This window comes from Nerophis lumbriciformis, linkage group LG25 (assembly GCF_033978685.3).
Source record: "Nerophis lumbriciformis linkage group LG25, RoL_Nlum_v2.1, whole genome shotgun sequence".
Taxonomy (NCBI): domain Eukaryota; kingdom Metazoa; phylum Chordata; class Actinopteri; order Syngnathiformes; family Syngnathidae; genus Nerophis; species Nerophis lumbriciformis.
The window spans coordinates 240001-261982 of NC_084572.2; the positions used below are offsets into that span (position 1 = coordinate 240001).

The following is a 21982-nucleotide window of genomic DNA, read 5'->3' on the forward strand; positions in this document are numbered from 1 at the left end:
CTTGTAAAGCGGAGCACAGCACAATTTGTTTTTGTGACACTTCCTGCTAGAATGACCAAACCCTGTAAATATCTTCCATTTCAAATAAACTTTTATTTTATTTTAACAATTTTGCCGTTGCTTTATTTTGAAAGTCAAGTGTAAAGTGGAGCAAAGTACAAATGTTTTTTGTGACACTTCCTGCTAGAATGACCCACCTCTGTAAATATGTTCCATTTTCAAATAAACTTTTATTTTAACAATTTTGCTGTTGCTTTATTTTGAAAGGCAAGTGTAAAGTGGAGCAAAGCACAAATGCTTTTATTTGTGACACTTCCTGCTAGAATGACCATACTCTGTAAATATGTTCCTTTTTAAATACATTTTTATTTTGTTGTATCACTAGCAATTTTGCTGTTGCTTTATTTTGAAAGTCAAGTGTAAAGCGGAGCAAAGAACAAATGTTTTTTTCGTGACACTTCCTGCTAGAATGACCAAACCCTGTAAATATCTTCCATTTCAAATAAACTTTTATTTTATTTTAACAATTTTGCCGTTGCTTTATTTTGAAAGTCAAGTGTAAAGCAGAGCAAAGTACAAATGCTTTTTTTTTTTTTTGACACTTCCTGCTAGAATGACCCAACTCTGTAAATATCTTCCATTTCAAATAAACTTTTATTTTATTTTAACAATTTTGCCGTTGCTTTATTTTGAAAGTCAAGTGTAAAGTGGAGCAAAGCACAAATGTTTTTTGTGACACTTCCTGCTAGAATGACCCACCTCTGTAAATATGTTCCATTTTCAAATAAACTTTTATTTTAACAATTTTGCTGTTGCTTTATTTTGAAAGGCAAGTGTAAAGTGGAGCAAAGCACAAATGCTTTTATTTGTGACACTTCCTGCTAGAATGACCATACTCTGTAAATATGTTCCATTTTAAATAAACTTTTATTTAGTTGTATCACTAGCAATTTTGCTGTTGCTTTATTTTGAAAGTCAAGTGTAAAGCGGAGCAAAGCAGAATTTGTTTTTGTGACACTTCCTGCTAGAATGACCAAAGTGTAAAAATGTATTATTTCAAATAAACTTTTATTTTATTTTAACAATTTTGCCGTTGCTTTATTTTGAAAGTCAGGTGTAAAGCAGAGCAAAGCACAAATGCTTTTTTTTTTTTTGACACTTCCTGCTAGAATGACCCAACTCTGTAAATATTTTCCATTTCAAATAAACTTTTATTATTTTTTATCACTTTAGCAATTTTGCCGTTGCTTTATTTTGAAAGTCAAGTGTAAAGCGGAGCAAAGCACAAATGCTTTTGTGACACTTCCTGCTAGAATGACCAAAGTGTAAAAATGTATTATTTCAAATAGACTTTTATTTTGTTGTATCACTTCCTGTAGGTGGCTGATGATGCGTTCAAGTCCCCCAGCAGGGTCGGTACACTCGTCCTATCATGCAGCGCAGCACTGCGTGGACACAAAAGACACGTGTGATGTGAAGCACGAGTGACGGCAGCTTTCATGCAGGCGGTGCTCACCGTCCAAGTCTGAGTCCTGGCGCTCCATCCTCAGGTTGTCTGAAGGAGTGTGACTCCAGCTCCGCGTCAAAGCGGGATTGGAACCCCGCATGCGTGCTGCTCTGTGCCTGGGGTCCTGCAAACACCACATCATTTACAAGCTTGACTGCTGCGTCCCAATACTTTTGTCAAAATGAAAACAATAATACAGTACTACTACTACTCTCAGTACTTGGCTAGTGCAGTACTACTACCATACAGTACTTGAGTATTATAGTAGGCTGACATTACTTTGTATGCCAATAGTACTGTATGGACTTGAGTACTCCAGTACTACTACCATACAGTACTTGAGTATTATAGTAGGCTGACATTACTTTGTATGTCAATAGTACTGTATGGACTTAAGTACTCCAGTACTACTACCATACTGTACTTGAGTATTATAGTAGGCTGACATTACTTTGTATGCCAATAGTACTGTATGGACTTGAGTACTCCAGTACTACTACCATACAGTACTTGAGTATTATAGTAGGCTGACATTACTTTGTATGTCAATAGTACTGTATGGACTTAAGTACTCCAGTACTACTACCATACTGTACTTGAGTATTATAGTAGGCTGACATTACTTTGTATGGCAATAGTACTGTACGGACTTAAGTACTCCAGTACTACTACCATACAGTACTTGAGTATTATAGTAGGCTGACATTACTTTCTATGCCAATAGTACTGTATGGACTTGAGTACTCCAGTACTACTACCATACAGTACTTGAGTATTATAGTAGGCTGACATTACTTTGTATGCCAATAGTACTGTATGGACTTGAGTACTCCAGTACTACTACCATACAGTACTTGAGTATTATAGTAGGCTGACATTACTTTGTATGTCAATAGTACTGTATGGACTTAAGTACTCCAGTACTACTACCATACTGTACTTGAGTATTATAGTAGGCTGACATTACTTTGTATGGCAATAGTACTGTACGGACTTAAGTACTCCAGTACTACTACCATACAGTACTTGAGTATTATAGTAGGCTGACATTACTTTCTATGCCAATAGTACTCTATGGACTTGAGTACTCCAGTACTACTACCATACAGTACTTGAGTATTATAGTAGGCTGACATTACTTTGTATGCCAATAGTACTGTATGGACTTGAGTACTCCAGTACTACTACCATACAGTACTTGAGTATTATAGTAGGCTGACATTACTTTGTATGGCAATAGTACTGTACGGACTTAAGTACTCCAGTACTACTACCATACAGTACTTGAGTATTATAGTAGGCTGACATTACTTTGTATGCCAATAGTACTGTATGGACTTGAGTACTCCAGTACTACTACCATACAGTACTTGAGTATTATAGTAGGCTGACATTACTTTGTATGTCAATAGTACTGTATGGACTTAAGTACTCCAGTACTACTACCATACAGTACTTGAGTATTATAGTAGGCTGACATTACTTTGTATGTCAATAGTACTGTATGGACTTAAGTACTCCAGTACTACTACCAAACAGTACTTGAGTATTATAGTAGGCTGACATTACTTTGTATGCCAATAGTACTGTATGGACTAAAGTACTCCAGTACTACTTGAGTATTATAGTAGGCTGACGCTGTCATACATTACTTTGTATGCCAATAGTACTGTATGGACTTGAGTACTTCAGTACTACTGCCATACAATATTGAGTGCTACTGCCATACAGTACTTGGGTACTTCAGTACCATACAGTACTGCGGTACTATTGCCACACATTACTTGTGTACTGCGCTACTTTTGCCATTCAGTACTTGAATACTACTGCCATATAGTACTTGAGTACTACAGTATTACTACCATACAGTACTACTACCATACAGTACTACAGTAGTACAGTAATATATACTATTACTATCATACAGTACTTGAGTACTTCAGTAATACAGTCCTTGAGTACTGCCATACAGTTTTGAGTATTACAGTAGGATAATACTACCATATTGTTTAGGGTTAGCGTTAGGGTTAGGTTTAGGGTTTAGGGTTAGGGTTGGGGTTGGGGTTGGGGTTAGGATTAGGATTAGGGTTGAGTACTATACTATTACTACCATACAGTACCTGAGTACGGTACTATGCTATTACTACCATACAGTATTTGAGTACTATACTATTACTACCATACAGTACCTGAGTACTATACTATTACTACCACAAAGTACTTGAGTACTGTACTATTACAATCATACAGTACTTGAGTACTACAGTACTACTACCATACAGTACTACAGTAGTACAGTACTATACTATTACTACCATACAGTACTTGAGTACTATGCTATTACTACCATACAGTACTTGAGTACTGTACTATTACTATCATACAGTACTTGAGTACTACAGTACTACTACCATACAGTACTACAGTAGTACAGTACTATGCTATTACTACCATACAGTACTTGATTACTATACTATTACTACCATACAATACTTGAGTACTGTACTATTACTATCATACAGTACTTGAGTACTACAGTACTACTACCATACAGTACTACAGTAGTACAGTACTATGCTATTACTACCATACAGTACTTGATTACTATACTATTACTACCATACAGTACTTGATTACTATACTATTACTACCATACAATACTTGAGTACTGTACTATTACTATTATACAGTACTTGAATACTATAGTATTACTACCATACAGTAAGTTGAGTACTATACTATTACTACCACAGTACTAGAGTACTATACTATTGCTACCATACAGTACTTGAGTACTATATTATTACTACCATACAGTACTTGAGTACTATACTATTACTACCATACAGTACTTGAGTACTATAATATTACTACCATACAGTACTTGAGTACTATACTATTACTATCATACAGTACTTGAGTACTGTACTATTACTATTATACAGTACTTGAGTACTACAGTACTACTACCATACAGTACTACAGTAGTACAGTACTATACTATTACTACCATACAGTACTTGAGTACTATGTTATTACTACCATACAGTACTTGAGTACTGTACTATTACTATCATACAGTACTTGAGTACTACAGTACTACTAGCATACAGTACTACAGTAGTACAGTACTATGCTATTACTACCATACAGTACTTGATTACTATACTATTACTACCATACAATACTTGAGTACTGTACTATTACTACCATACAGTACTTGATTACTATACTATTACTACCATACAATACTTGAGTACTGTACTATTACTATTATACAGTACTTGAATACTATAATATTACTACCATACAGTAAGTTGATTACTATACTATTACTACCACAGTACTTGAGTACTATACTATTGCTACCATACAGTACTTGAGTACTATGTTATTACTACCATACAGTACTTGAGTACTATACTATTACTACCATACAGTACTTGAGTACTGTACTATTACTATTATACAGTACTTGAATACTGTAGTATTACTACCATACAGTAAGTTGAGTACTATACTATTACTACCACAGTACTTGAGTATTATACTATTACTACCATACAGTACTTGAGTACTATATTATTACTACCATGCAGTACTTGAGTACTATACTATTACTACCATACAGTACTTGAGCACTATACTATTACTACCATACAGTACTTGAGTACTGTACTATTACTATCATACAGTACTTGAGTACTACAGTACTACTACCATACAGTACTACAGTAGTACAGTACTATACTATTACTACCATACAGTACTTGAGTACTATGCTATTACTACCATACAGTACTTGAGTACTATAGTATTACTACCATACAGTACTTGAGTACGAAAGTACTACTACCATACAGTACTACAGTAGTACAGTACTATACTATTATTACCATACAGTACTTGAGTACTATACTATTACTACCATACAGTACTTGAGTACTATACTATTACTACCATACAGTACTTGAGTACTGTACTATTACTATTATACAGTACTTGAATACTATAGTATTACCACCATACATTAAGTTGAGTACTATACTATTACTACCACAGTACTTGAGTACTATACTATTACTACCATACAGTACTTGAGTACTATACTTTACTATACTATACTAATACTATAATTTTCCGGTTCTGGTTCACCGTGCGTGACTGCTCGCTGACTGCTCGCTGTTTCGAAAAAGCTAAGTATCGTTCTATTTGTGTGCTTTTAAATTGTTCTGCAGCTTTCTTTATTACTTTCTCAACATATTTAGTAGTACTATTTAACTTGCAAATCACCCGATCTCTGTCTCTCCACCTCTCCCGCAGCTAGCTAGCAGCTAGCTGCTAAGCTAACGAAGCTAGCGCGGAGAAAGGCGTCGCCGGGCGCCGGTCAGAAGGAGTCTACTCCTGCACACCGTGACCAGGACTTCTCGGAAGACAGCAGGAACTTCACTCGGTGACAGAAAACACCGTGAGTATGGCTTCCTGTGCGTCTTGCACCTTACTCACGGAGAGGCTGGCTCTGCTAGAGGGCCGTGTCCGCCAGTTAGAGCAGAGTAATCTCGTAACTTTAGATGTTGCGGACACATCTGCTAGCGTTAGCTGTAGCGAGCTAACTAGCCCAGCCTGTAGCAGTCCTAAGCGGCCTACAAGCTACGGTGTACCGGTTGAGACGCATAATAGATTTAGCTCTTTAGCTAGTCCTACACCCCAGTCTACCGGGCACCACACCTTAGTCATAGGGGACTCTATCACCCGAAACATAAAGCTTAGCAAACCAGCCACAATTAAGTGCATCCCGGGGGCCCGAGCACCTGACATAGAGGCTAATCTTAGGGAGCTAACTCGCAACAGGCCTAGTAAACACGTACGACAGGCTAATCGCACCACTAGTTATGCGAATATAGTTGTACACGTTGGCTCCAATGACACTAGAATGAGACAGTCAGAGATTACAAAGAGAAACATAGCCAGGACTTGTGATCTCGCTAGAAAGATGTCCAGGCATCGAGTAATTGTCTCTGGCCCCCTGCCTGCGAGAGGCAATGATGAGAGATATAGCAGATTAGTCTCGCTTAACAAGTGGCTGGCTAGCTTCTGTAGACAACAGGGACTAACGTTTATTGATAATTGGCCCTCTTTCTGGGGCAAACCAGGCTTGCTGATGAGGGACGGCCTTCACCCTAACCAGGAAGGCGCCATCATCCTGTCTAAGAATATAGACTACTGTTTAAGTCACATTTGACTAACTACACTAGAGCAAGCCCGGTCACAGGCAATTACAGAGCCTGCTAGTCCGGGTGAGGAGTCAGTTAAGCTAGAACTAGGCAGCGCCAGGCTGGATAATTCCTGTACGCATAGCAATTTTCTTAGAATAACACACAACTCACATAATGTGTTTTCTGTTGTGAATGTGTCCGGGGTAGATATGCATTCTACTGAGGTGGCAAATCATGATGCGTTCAGTCGATCGCAGCATCAAGCAAACAATCTGAAAATTCCCGTCGTATCAATTCCTAGATATGGTCGAAACTATTTAAAGTGCACTACGTATAATAAACGCAACATTATTAATATTTCTACTACGGATAATTTAAACAAAAACTCGTCAAAACAGCCCAATACTTATAATATGGGCTTTTTAAACATAAGATCATTGTCTCCCAAAACGTTATTAGTTAATGAGGTCATTAGAGACAACAATCTTAACGTCATTGGTCTTAGCGAAACCTGGCTCAAACCAGACGAATTTTTTGCGCTAAATGAGGCATCTCCTCCTAACTATACGAATGCGCATATTGCCCGTCCCCTTAAAAGGGGTGGGGGGGTCGCACTAATATACAATGAAAACTTTAACCTTACCCCTAACCTAAATAATAAATACAAATCGTTTGAGGTGCTTACTATGAGGTCTGTCGCACCGCTGCCTCTCGATATGGCTGTTATCTACCGCCCCCCAGGGCCCTACTCGGACTTTATTAATGAATTCTCAGAGTTCGTTGCTGATCTAGTGACGCACGCAGACAATATAATCATAATGGGGGACTTTAATATCCATATGAATACCCCATCGGACCCTCAGTGCGTGGCGCTCCAGACTATAATTGATAGCTGTGGTCTTACACAAATAATAAATGAACCTACGCATCGCAACGGTAATACGATAGATCTAGTGCTGGTCAGGGGTGTCACCACCTCCAAAGTTATGGTACTCCCGTATACTAAAGTAATGTCCGATCATTACCTTATAAAATTCGAAGTTCTGACTCATTGTCAACAAACTAATAATAATAATAACTGCTAGGCGACATCATACGCAAATACGGTGTTAGCTTTCATTGTTATGCTGATGACAGCCAACTCTACATGCCCCTAAAGCTGACCAACACGCCGGATTGTAGTCAGCTGGAGGCGTGTCTTAATGAAATTAAACAATGGATGTCCGCTAACTTCTTGCAACTCAACGCCAAGAAAACGGAAATGCTGATTATCGGTCCTGCTAAACACCGACATTTATTTAATAATACCACCTTAACATTTGACAACCAAACAATTACACAAGGCGACTCAGTAAAGAATCTGGGTATTATCTTCCACCCAACTCTCTCCTTTGAGTCACACATTAAGAGTGTTACTAAAACAACTCTCTCGTTTGAATCACACATTAAGAGTGTTACTAAAACGGCCTTCTTTCATCTCCGTAATATCGCTAAAATTCGTTCTATTTTATCCACTAGCGACGCTGAGATCATTATTCATGCGTTCGTTACGTCTCGTCTCGACTACTGTAACGTATTATTTTGGGGTCTCCCTATGTCTAGCATTAAAAAATTACAGTTGGTACAAAATGCGACTGCTAGACTTTTGACAAGAACAAGAAAGTTTGATCATATTACGCCTATACTGTATATACCTTTATATACATATATACATATATATATACCTATACTGGCTCACCTGCACTGGCTTCCTGTGCACTTAAGAAGTGACTTTAAGGTTTTACTACTTACGTATAAAATACTACACGGTCTAGCTCCAGCCTATCTTGTCGATTGCATTGTACCATATGTCCCGGCAAGAAATCTGCCTTCAAAGAACTCCGGCTTATTAGTGATTCCCAGAGCCCAAAAAAAGTCTGCGGGCTATAGAGCGTTTTCTATTGGGGCTCCAGTACTATGGAATGCCCTCCCGGTAACAATTAGAGATGCTACCTCAGTAGAAGCATTTAAGTCCCATCTTAAAACTCATTTGTATACTCTAGCCTTTAAATAGACCCCCTGTTAGACCAGTTGATCTGCCGTTTCTTTTCTTTTCTCCTCTGCTCCCCTTTTCCTTGAGGGGGGGGGGGGCACAGGTCCGGTGGCCATGGATGAAGTGCTGGCTGTCCAGAGTCGGGACCCGGGGTGGACCGCTCGCCTGTGCATCGGTTGGGAACATCTCTGTGCTGCTGACCCGTCTCCGCTCGGGATGGTGTCCTGCTGGCCCCACTATGGACTGGACTCTTACTATTATGTTAGATCCACTATGGACTGGACTCTCACAATATTATGTTGGATCCACTATGGACTGGACTCTCACAATATTATGTCAGACCCACTCGACATCCATTGCTTTCGGTCTCCCCTAGAGGGGGGGGGGTTACCCACATATGCGGTCCTCTCCAAGGTTTCTCATAGTCATTCACATCGACGTCCCACTGGGGTGAGTTTTTCCTTGCCCGTATGTGGGCTTTGTACCGAGGATGTCGTTGTGGCTTGTGCAGCCCTTTGAGACACTTGTGATTTAGGGCTATATAAATAAAGATTGATTGATACTATTACTATCATACAGTACTTGATTACTGTAGTATTACTATCATACAGTACTTTACTACTACAGTACTACTACCATTCAGTACTACAGTAGTACAGTACTAGACTATTACTACCATACAGTACTTGAGTACTGTACTATTACTATCATACAGTACTTGAGTACGACAGTACTACTATACAGTACTACAGTAGTACAGTACTATACTATTACTACCATACAGTACTTGAGAACAGTATTATTACTATCATACAGTACTTGAGTACTATACTATTACTACCATACAGTACCTGAGTTCTATAGTATTATTACCATTCAGTACTTGAGTACTATAGTATTACTACCATAGAGTAGTTGAGTAGTACAGCCATAGAGTAGTTGTGGAGAGTTTGATATTGAAAGTGGTGAAGTAAGAGAAGTCATGTCAAGCGCTCATAAAAAGAAAAGTTCTTCCTGATCTGCAAGACGTGGAACACAAAAGTAGGCGAGAGTTTAGAAAGACACAAAAACAGACGCACACACGTGGAAGGAGAAGAAAGTGGCTGTGGATTTATGATGACCAACATGTCAACTGTACACACAGTACTCACTACTCAGTACACGCAGTACAATTACTCCGCTTGTTCTTAGTAATCACACAATCAAATGTTTCTGCCAGAACAAATCCAATTCATTTGTTCCACACAGCCACAAACATGAAGCACTTTATGGACAATGATAATAGTTTTACATGCAGAAAACAAAAACAAAACATATAAATAATGAATGAAATATTGAAATGAACTGCATTGGAAACATTTGTTTACTACATGTTGTCTTCAATTCAATAGTGCTTCTCGCCTTCTTTATCCAAGTGCTGACACTCACAACTTCCTTCGGCCCCATGGTGGTTGATTTTGCAGTCATAACAAACGTTTGGACGTTCCACAGAATCATGGACTATTTGTTACATGTAATGTTTGAATGCACAAGTAAAATGTCACTTCATCAAAGACATTTCAAGTTTTACCGCCAACAAATTTCCCAGCCGCTTCCTGCTCCATCACTGAATATAAGCAGCAAATTGTATTTGGCGCGCACCAATATTAGAAATAGAATAGAAAGTACTTTATTGATCCCTGGGGGAAATTCAGCACCACAGTTTGATCAAAATAAACAATAAACACTTAAGTATTTTTTTTTACATGTGAATAATATAAATAGTCTATTATACAGCATTATTCACATGTGAATAGTATAAATGCAGTCTATTATACAGCATTATTCACATGTGAATGATATAAATACAGTCTATTATACAGCATTATTCACATGTGAATAATATAAATACAGTCTATTATACAGCATTATTCACATGTGAATAATATAAATACAGTCTATTTTACAGCATTATTCACATGTGAATAATATAAATACAGTCTATTATACAGCATTATTCATATGTGAATATTATAAATACAGTCTATTATACAGCATTATTCACATGTGAATATTATAAATACAGTCTATTATACAGCATTATTCACATGCGAATAACATAAAATAATAAAACAAAATATTATATCATCATACATTTCAAAACAATGTTATTGTTCAAATAAAGATAAATACTTAAATATCTGCTTGACTAATGATTTCAATCCAACAAATTGTTCATGCAAAAAATTTTACAGTAACATTTTTTTTACAGTAAAATTAACCTTCGTACCGTTATTTGATATAGAGTAGTAATACACTATAAAAACACAACAACCGTAGATTTTACAGTATAAAAAACTAGCATGAATTTTTCCGTAAAAAAAAAGTGGTACCGTTTTTTTCCATTCTATTTAATTTAATTCCATTTATTTATTTATTTATTTAAATGCTGTTAAAAAAAAATGTTAAAACCCTGCAAATATTACGGTAAAATTGTGGCAACTGAGCTGCCAGTTTATACAGTATAATCTAAAGATTTGGTTTTGTACAGTGTACGTAAAAAAGACAGACAATTATACACATGTTTTACATATACACATTCATTTTCATACTGTATGTTATTCACTGACAAAAGCGGCCCTTTATTGCGATGTGGCCCTCAATGAAAAGCAGTTTGAACCGCAGTATATAGTACAACTTAGTTCAGGTTTAGGGCATGCTAAAATTAATACTATAAATATAGAAATAGAAATAAAGTAAACCTAAAATATGTTAAAAAAAAATAGGGATATATATTATAATTATTATTATTTTTAGACTCATTATTGTCAAATGGTCTTTCATTCTTCATCAAACAAAACCGTCTAATAGGCCTCGAATTGTAACTTTTTAAGGTCAAGGCAAGTGTTGCCTTAAAGGAGGGCTCATATTTTAGGGCACCAAGGCAAACATTATTTTCTTTCCAGGCAAGGGCTCCAAAACATCTAGGACAGAAAAGTAATAATTAAGATTATTGTTATTAATATTGAAATCATGATTACTGATTGTTAGGGTGTGAACGTAATACCATCATGTCATTTGTAATGTCTAATAAAAAGACTATAAATAAACATTATCCATATATTTCTAGACAATATTAGTTTTTTTTTTTAATAACATCAACTTGTCAGCTTTTTGTCGTTACATGATGTCTTCATCTCTATTTTTACATTTTGATGGAGGGAGTTTTTTTAATTTTGTATTATTTATTGAAGTTACGTACATATAAATGTACGTAGATGATGTATCGGGATAGATCCATTAAGAGTTTGAGCAGAAATATGTCGTATAGGAATGAACTATTACACACATTAACAAAATGATGTGTCACAGGAATGGTTTTTGAAGTAATACCTTTGTGATATGAAAGAAACACAAGTAAAACAACCTACCGTTTACTTTTTGATATCGAAATAAAACACAAAGCAGTTTGGCTAATGAACATAAAGTCAAATAAACAAGCTTTGTTCTTCTCCAACGCCTCCTATCAGTACAACAGTTTGGCCAACCAAAATAAAGAGGAGTGACAACTCTCACATCGAATACACAATCTTCACATCCTGCGTTCAGTTTGATGAGATGACAAAACATTTGAGCTAGTATTGATGTTATTTGAACACAGATACAGTTTGCAGTTGAATAAAGGACGAGTGAACATCCCAGTCGACAAAGTAAAGACTATAAACAAGTTGTGTTAACGTTGACGACACATCGCCTGCTGCATGTTTCCTCACATCATGAACTCTCAATCACAGTAGCTGACGGACACTGTATTGAGAAAATAAAAGCAACATCAAATAGTTTTCTCCTTTGCTGTATACTTTTAGTGTGGGGACAAGAGTCTACATTATTGTCCACACCTGTCTCCATCTAAACACAGCAGTGTGCTCTTAAATGATGTTAAACCAAGCGATTTTGATTTCTATTTATTGTTTTAATTGGTTTTACCCTTTAAAATAGTTTTTAATCATATTTATTGTTATGTTGTTTTTATATTGGTTTTATATTTATGTATTTTTTGTTTTTATTCAGTCATTGGTGGAGCTAAGGATAATATTTGAATATTGTTTTTAATATTGTTGTGCAGCACTTTGGAACCATTTCTGTTGTTTAAATGTGCTATACAAATAAAGTGGATTGGATTGATTGGATTGGCTCCGGTTACTCTGAGGGGAAATCTCCGGAGCAAAGTCCGTGTAGTTAGTCCACCATGATTATCAAGCCAAATTACGCTAGTGCGCATGCGCCTGACTTCTTGTTGCCTAAAATGCATTATTAAATGACGGTTTTTGCGGTAATTAGATGATGTTACTAACCGTCTGGAATTTGATCGCAAATTATCATTATACCGTTCACTGTTACATCCCTCGTTTGTTAACAAGTCAAAAATCAAGGGCATGTTCTTGCCGCAAATGTTGGTAAATGTTTTAAGGGCATGACGGCAAATGACGAGGGCGGCCAGGGCGGAGGAGCCAACTCGCCCTGGCCGGCGAGGGGCAGAGCAAGTAGGATTATGATGTAGCTGGTTATTAGAACAATAACACGTGAGATCAGATTATGACGTTTTCTATCTAAGAGTCATTTTTGTGTGTGTTACACTTACGGCCATCAGGACCATCCTGGGGCCCCCGTCTTCGTCCTTGATGTCGTCCCACATCTGGTTCCTCCTGAAGTCCGCCTCGCCGTCCAGGAGCGGCGGAACCATCAGGTCTTTCTCGGCAGCGTCGTCCCCCCGTTGACTCTGTGGCATGGCGGCCAGGCGCCTGCTCAGGGTGGCGAGGAGCAGCAGGGTGAAGATGCAGCGCACGGACATGATGCTCACTCACCTGCCAGTTGCCAGCGCTCTCTTATACCCGGGCGTTAAAAAAGCATCACCACAGGGTGCTCTCGCTTTTGAAGGAAAAAGGCCGGCGTGGAGGTGACAAAGAGCTGAATGGGTCTATTGGTACCTGTAATTCCTTTCCGGTGGGGTCACAGAGGGCCCAGAACCAGGGCAAAGATCAGGGATTCATTTGGAAGCTGAATAAGACCCAGCTGGGGACGTGATGGACCACACGTCACCGTACCAACATGACAGGATTATTGTGAGATGTTTGGGGACGTCTAACGTCTCTTTTGGTTTGAGGTTTTCTAGCCGCGATAAAGAGAGACTCAGTACCAGACAACCATACCTCAAACCGGCCCAAATTGTCCGAGAATGAGACAACTGTTCCCATTCGGATGGTAGCGCGGTTGTCCAGAACCTACGAATCCGGCTTCTGCCATCCTTGTCACTGCCGTTCCCATCAGGCAAGAGACATTGCGTGTCCTTTAAAACCGACTTTGAAACAACGTTGCAAAATAGTTGTATTTGTAAATTAAGAAAACGTCGGTGTCTAACATTGGATCCACATTGGTTGGGAAATGACCAAATTTCAATGGACAAATCGACGTAAAAACCCAACATTGATTAAACATTGTCAAAGAGCATGTTGTTTCAACGTTGTATTTGTGTTGGAAAATATTGGTTGGGAAATGACCACATTTTAAAGGTCAAATCACCGTCACAACCTAACATTGATTAAACGTCATCAAAAAGCATGCTTTTTCAACGTTAGGTATGAGTTGTAGAATATTGGTTGGGAAATGACCAAATTTCAATGGTCAAATTAACCCAACATTGATTAAACTTCGTCAAAAAGCATGTTGTTTCAACGTTGTATTTGTTTTGTAGAATATTGGTTAGAAAATGATCAAATTTCAATGGTCAAATCAACCTGAAATTCAATAAACGTCGTAAAAAAGCATGTTGTTTCAATGTTGTATTTGTGTTGTAGAGTATTAGTTGGGAAAATGACCAAATTTCAACGGTCAAATCAACCTGACATTGATTAAACGTCGTAAAAAAGCATATTGTTTCAACGTTGGATTTGTGTTGTAGAGTATTGGTTGGGAAAATGACCAAAGTTCAATGGTCAAATCAACGTCAGAACCCAACATTGATTCAACATTGTCAAAAAGCATGTTGTTTCAACGTTGTATTTGTGTTGATTTTTGGTTGGAAAATGACCAAATTTCAATGGTCAAATCAACCTGACATTGAATAAACGTCTTCAAAAAGCATGTTGTTTCACTGTTGTATTTGTGTTGTAGAATATTGGTTGGGAAATGACCACATTTTAATGGTCAAATTAACATCACAACCTAACATTTATTAAATGTCGTCAAAAAGCATGTTGTTTCAACGTTGTATTTGAGTTGATTTTTGGTTGGAAAATGACCAAATTTCAATGGTCAAATCAACCTGACATTGAATCAACATTGTCAAAAAGCATGTTGTTTCATTGTTGTATTTGTGTGGTAGAATATTGGTTGGGAAATGACCAAAATTCAATGGTCAAATCAACGTCAGAACCCAACATTGATTAAACGTAGTAAAAAAGCATGTTGTTTCAACGTTGTATTTGTGTGGATTTTTGGTTGGAAAATGACCAAATTTCAATGGTCAAATCAACCTGACATTGAATAAACGTTGTCAAAAAGCATGTTGTTTCAACGTTGTATTTGTGTTGTACAATATTGGTTGGGAAATGACCAAATTTCAATGGTCAAATCAATGTCAGAACCCAACATTGATTAAACGTCATCAAAAAGCATGTTGTTTCAACGTTGTATTTGTGTTGATTTTTGATTGGAAAATGACCAAATTTCAATGGTCAAATCAACCTGACATTGAATAAACGTTGTCAAAAAGCATGTTGTTTCAACGTTGTATTTGTGTTGTACAATATTGGTTGGGAAATGACCAAATTTCAATGGTCAAATCAATGTCAGAACCCAACATTGATTAAACGTCATCAAAAAGCATGTTGTTTCAACGTTGTATTTGTGTTGATTTTTGATTGGAAAATGACCAAATTTCAATGGTCAAATCAACCTGACATTGAATAAACGTTGTCAAAAAGCATGTTGTTTCAACGTTGTATTTGTGTTGTACAATATTGGTTGGGAAATGACCAAATTTCAATGGTCAAATCAATGTCAGAACCCAACATTGATTAAACGTCATCAAAAAGCATGTTGTTTCAACGTTGTATTTGTGTTGATTTTTGATTGGAAAATGACCAAATTTCAATGGTCAAATCAACCTGACATTGAATAAACGTTGTCAAAAAGCATGTTGTTTCAACGTTGTATTTGTGTTGTACAATATTGGTTGGGAAATGACCAAATTTCAATGGTCAAATCAATGTCAGAACCCAACATTGATTAAACGTCATCAAAAAGCATGTTGTTTCAACGTTGTATTTGTGTTGATTTTTGATTGGAAAATGACCAAATTTCAATGGTCAAATCAACCTGACATTGAATAAACGTTGTCAAAAAGCATGTTGTTTCAACGTTGTATTTGTGTTGTACAATATTGGTTGGGAAATGACCAAATTTCAATGGTCAAATCAATGTCAGAACCCAACATTGATTAAACGTCATCAAAAAGCATGTTGTTTCAATGATGTATTTGTGTTGATTTTTGATTGGAAAATGACCAAATTTCAATGGTCAAATCAACCTGACATTGAATCAACATTGTCAAAAAGCATGTTGTTTCATTGTTGTATTTGTGTGGTAGAATATTGGTTGGGAAATGACCAAAATTCAATGGTCAAATCAACGTCAGAACCCAACATTGATTAAACGTGGTCAAACAGCATGTTGTTTCAACGTTGTATTTGTGTGGATTTTTGGTTGGAAAATGACCAAATTTCAATGGTCAAATCAACCTGACATTGAATAAACGTTGTCAAAAAGCATGTTGTTTCAACGTTGTATTTGTGTTGTACAATATTGGTTGGGAAATGACCAAATTTCAATGGTCAAATCAATGTCAGAACCCAACATTGATTAAACGTCATCAAAAAGCATGTTGTTTCAACGATGTATTTGTGTTGATTTTTGATTGGAAAATGACCAAATTTCAATGGTCAAAACAACCTGACATTGAATAAAAGTTGTCAAAAAGCATGTTGTTTCAATTTTGTATTTGTGTTGATTTTCGGTTGGAAAATGACCAAATTTCAATGGTCAAAACAACCTGACATTGAATAAACGTCGTCAAAAAGCATGTTGTTTCAACATTGTATTTGTGTTGATTTTTGGTTGGAAAATGACCAAATTTCAATGGTCAAATCAACCTGACATTGAATCAACATTGTCAAAAAGCATGTTGTTTCATTGTTGTATTTGTGTGGTAGAATATTGGTTGGGAAATGACCAAAATTCAATGGTCAAATCAACGTCAGAACCCAACATTGATTAAACGTAGTAAAAAAGCATGTTGTTTCAACGTTGTATTTGTGTTGATTTTTGGTTGGAAAATGACCAAATTTCAATGGTCAAATCAACCTGACATTGATTAAACGTAGTAAAAAAGCATGTTGTTTCAACGTTGTATTTGTGTTGTAGAATATTGGTTAGAAAATGACCAAATTTCAATGGTCAAATCAATGTCAGAACCCAACATTGATTAAACGTCATCAAAAAGCATGTTGTTTCAACGTTGTATTTGTGTTGATTTTTGATTGGAAAATGACCAAATTTCAATGGTCAAAACAACCTGACATTGAATAAAAGTTGTCAAAAAGCATGTTGTTTCAATTTTGTATTTGTGTTGATTTTTGGTTGGGAAATGACCAAATGGTCAAATCACCGTCAGAAGCCAACATTGATTAAAGGTGGTCAAACAGCATGTTGTTTCAACGTTAGGTTTGAGTTGTAGAAACTGTTGAGATCTTCTCCTGATCCTCCTCATCACAGTCATCAGTTCCACTTTCATCACTTTTCTTCTTCAAGTGTGTTGCAACAGCGCATCACCGCAGCTTTTTCCCTGGGTTGCCCCTGAGAACAGCCCCATGGTTTCCTGGAAACAAAGCGCCTGATGAGAGCCTCCTCCAAGCAAAACAAGGACGTGACATCATGGCTTCTTAAAGCCTCAGTGAATTTCCACTGAGGACTGACACCACTGAGGACTGACACCACTGAGGACTGACACCACTGAGGACTGACACCACTGAGGACTGACACCACTGAGGACTGACACCACTGAGGACTGACACCACCTCCACTTGTCAAAGCAGCTGCTCAGAGAGAGCCGGTGCACTTGCTGCCTTGCCCAAACAAAAGGTAGCAGATGAAGACTTCCTGTGGTAAGTAGGTGCACTTCCTGCCCGCTGTGAGTCATGGAGTGTCTGTGAAGGATGAGCACTCGCTGACGGAGGAGACAAGTGTGTGCAGGAGTTCTGGCAGATTGGCTTTCAGGGCTCCCTCCAACAAGAACTGATCAATGGGACTCGTCTGCACTTCTTAAGGTTCTTCAAACATCTTCTCCTGGACTTTCAACCCGGAGGCGCTCATGACAAGGATTTCTTCACACTTTGTGGAAAATCTAAACCTTTACCACATCTAACCCTACACCAACTGGTTCAATAACCATACCTACAGTTACCATACTTCAGTAACTACACCTACAGTTACCATACTTCAGTAACTATACCTACAGTTACCATACTTCAGTAACTACACCTACAGTTACCATACTTCAGTAACTATACCTACAGTTACCATACTTCAGTAACTATACCTACAGTTACCATACTTCAGTAACTATACCTACAGTTACCATACTTCAGTAACTACACCTACAGTTACCATACTTCAGTAACTACACTTACAGTTACCATACTTCAGTAACTACACCTACAGTTACCATACTTCAGTAACTACACCTACAGTTACCATACTTCAGTAACTATACCTACAGTTACCATACTTCAGTAACTATACCTACAGTTACCATACTTCAGTAACTATACCTACAGTTACCATACTTCAGTAACTACACCTACAGTTACCATACTTCAGTAACTATACCTACAGTTACCATACTTCAGTAACTACACTTACAGTTACCATACTTCAGTAACTATACCTACAGTTACTGAACTTCAGTAACTATACATACAGTTACCATACTTCAGTAACTACACCTACAGTTACCATACTTCAGTAACTACACCTACAGTTACCATACTTCAGTAACTATACCTACAGTTACCATACTTCAGTAACTATACCTACAGTTACCATACTTCAGTAACTACACCTACAGTTACCATACTTCAGTAACTATACCTACAGTTACCATACTTCAGTAACTATACCTACAGTTACCATACTTCAGTAACTATACCTACAGTTACCATACTTCAGTAACTACACTTACAGTTACCATACTTCAGTAACTATACCTACAGTTACTGAACTTCAGTAACTATACCTACAGTTACCTTACTTCAGTAACTACACCTACAGTTACCATACTTCAGTAACTACACCTACAGTTACCATACTTCAGTAACTATACCTACAGTTACCATACTTCAGTAACTATACCTACAGTTACCATACTTCAGTAACTATACCTACAGTTACCATAATTCAGTAACTACACCTACAGTTACCATACTTCAGTAACTATACCTACAGTTACCATACTTCAGTAACTATACCTACAGTTACCACACTTCAGTAACTATACCTACAGTTACCATACTTCAGTAACTATACCTACAGTTACCATACTTCAGTAACTATACCTACAGTTACCATACTTCAGTAACTATACCTACAGTTACCATACTTCAGTAACTATACCTACAGTTACCATACTTCAGTAACTATACCTACAGTTACCATACTTCAGTAACTACACCTACAGTTACCATACTTCAGTAACTATACCTACAGTTACCATACTTCAGTAACTATACCTACAGTTACCATACTTCAGTAACTATACCTACAGTTACCATACTTCAGTAACTATACCTACAGTTACCATACTTCAGTAACTACACCTACAATTACCATACTGCAGTAACTATACCTACAGTTACCATACTTCAGTAACTATACCTACAGTTACCATACTTCAGTAACTACACCTACAATTACCATACTGCAGTAACTATACCTACAGTCACCATACTTCAGTAACTACACCTACAGTTACCATACTTCAGTAACTATACCTACAGTTACTATATTTCAGTAACTATACCTACAGTTACCATACTTCAGTAACTATACCTACAGTCACCATACTTCAGTAACTTTACCCACAGTTACCATACTTCAGTAACTATACCTACAGTTACTGAACTTCAGTAACTATACCTACAGTCACCATACTTCAGTAACTATACCTACAGTTACCATACTTCAGTAACTATACCTACAGTTACCATACTTCAGGAACTATACCTACAGTTACCATACTTCAGTAACTATACCTACAGTTACTGAACTTCAGTAACTATACCTACAGTTACCATATTTCAGTAACTATACATACAGTTACCATACTTCAGTAACCATACCTATAGTAACTAGAACTATAATAACTATACCTATAGTATATATATATCTACAGTAACTATACCTATAGTAACTATACCTACAGTATTTATACCTATAGTAACTAGGGTTGCAAAGGTGTGGAAAGTTTCCGGTAAATTTCCGGAAACTTTCCGGAAATTTACCACGTGAAGTTAAGCTCTGGAAGTTTGGAAATATTGACCATTTTTTGATTATTCAAAGTTGGACACGTCCATGGGAATTAATGGGAATATATGGACATTAATGGGGGATTACAATAATTATATACAGTACCTATAGCTACAGTATCTATACCTACAGTATCACTACAGTAACTACACCTACTGTTTGTATACCTACAGTAACTACACCTACCGTATCTATACCTACAGTATCTATACCTACAGTATCACTACAGTAACTACACCTACTGTATGTATACCTACAGTACCTATAGCTACAGTATCTATACCTACAGTATCACTACAGTAACTACACCTACCGTATGTATACCTACAGTAACTACATCTACTGTATGTATACCTACAGTATCTATACTTACCGTATCACTACAGTAACTACACCTACCGTATGTATACCTACAGTACCTATAGCTACAGTATTTATACCTACAGTAACTACACCTACAGTACCTATAGCTACAGTATCTATACCTGCAGTATCTATACCTACAGTATCACTACAGTAACTACACCTACCGTATGTATACCTACAGTAACTACACCTACAGTACCTATAGCTACAGTATCTATACCTGCAGTATCTATACCTACGGTATCACTACAGTAACTACACCTACCGTATGTATACCTACAGTAACTACACCTACTGTATGTATAGCTACAGTATCTATACCTACAGAATCTATACCTACAGTATCATTATAGTAACTACACCTACCGTATGTACACCTACAGTAACTACACCTACAGTACCTATAGCTACAGTAACTACACCTACAGTACCTATAGCTACAGTATCTATACCTACAGTATCTATACCTACAGTATCACTACAGTAACTACACCTACTGTTTGTATACCTACAGTAACTACACCTACCGTATCTATACCTACAGTATCACTACAGTAACTACACCTACTGTATGTATACCTACAGTACCTATAGCTACAGTATCTATACCTACAGTATCACTACAGTAACTACACCTACCGTATGTATACCTACAGTAACTACATCTACTGTATGTATACCTACAGTATCTATACTTACCGTATCACTACAGTAACTACACCTACCGTATGTATACCTACAGTACCTATAGCTACAGTATTTATACCTACAGTAACTACACCTACAGTACCTATAGCTACAGTATCTATACCTGCAGTATCTATACCTACAGTATCACTACAGTAACTACACCTACCGTATGTATACCTACAGTAACTACACCTACAGTACCTATAGCTACAGTATCTATACCTGCAGTATCTATACCTACGGTATCACTACAGTAACTACACCTACCGTATGTATACCTACAGTAACTACACCTACTGTATGTATAGCTACAGTATCTATACCTACAGAATCTATACCTACAGTATCATTATAGTAACTACACCTACCGTATGTACACCTACAGTAACTACACCTACAGTACCTATAGCTACAGTAACTACACCTACAGTACCTATAGCTACAGTATCTATACCTACAGTATCTATACCTACAGTATCACTACAGTAACTACACCTACTGTTTGTATACCTACAGTAACTACACCTACCGTATCTATACCTACAGTATCAC

At 37.1% G+C, this 21982-nt stretch overlaps 2 protein-coding genes across 3 annotated transcripts in view; one reads left to right on the forward strand and one right to left on the reverse strand.

Annotated features, from left to right (window-relative positions):
• The window catches only part of parpbp (PARP1 binding protein), a 20594-nt gene extending 20331 nt beyond the window's left edge, over window positions 1–263 (forward strand). The window contains exon 11 of one of the 2 annotated variants that reach the window (XM_061983529.1): window positions 1–263. This exon is cut by the window's left edge and continues 1104 nt beyond it. The gene's annotated coding sequence lies outside the window, so the exon portion shown is untranslated. The other variant, XM_061983528.1, reaches the window with a different exon arrangement.
• A 1088-nt stretch (window positions 264–1351) lies between these two features.
• pmch (pro-melanin-concentrating hormone) lies at window positions 1352–13586 on the reverse strand. The gene is made up of 3 exons (XM_061984666.1): window positions 13377–13586; window positions 1517–1631; window positions 1352–1445 (listed from the first exon to the last, which is right to left on the reverse strand). The coding sequence occupies exons 1-3, from the start codon at window positions 13584–13586 to the stop codon at window positions 1396–1398; spliced, it is 375 nt and encodes a 124-aa protein (XP_061840650.1). The 3' UTR covers window positions 1352–1395.
• Between the last annotated feature and the right edge of the window lie 8396 nt (window positions 13587–21982).

Coding starts and splice junctions, on each gene's coding strand:
- pmch (XM_061984666.1), bottom strand. CDS start 13,586: ATGTCCGTGCGCTGCATCTTCACCCTGCTGCTCCTCGCCACCCTGAGC. Junction 1,632..13,376: donor CCAGGATGGTCCTGATGGCC/GTAAGTGTAACA, acceptor TGGTGTTTGCAG/GACCCCAGGCACAGAGCAGC. Junction 1,446..1,516: donor CCAGGACTCAGACTTGGACG/GTGAGCACCGCC, acceptor GTGTCCACGCAG/TGCTGCGCTGCATGATAGGA.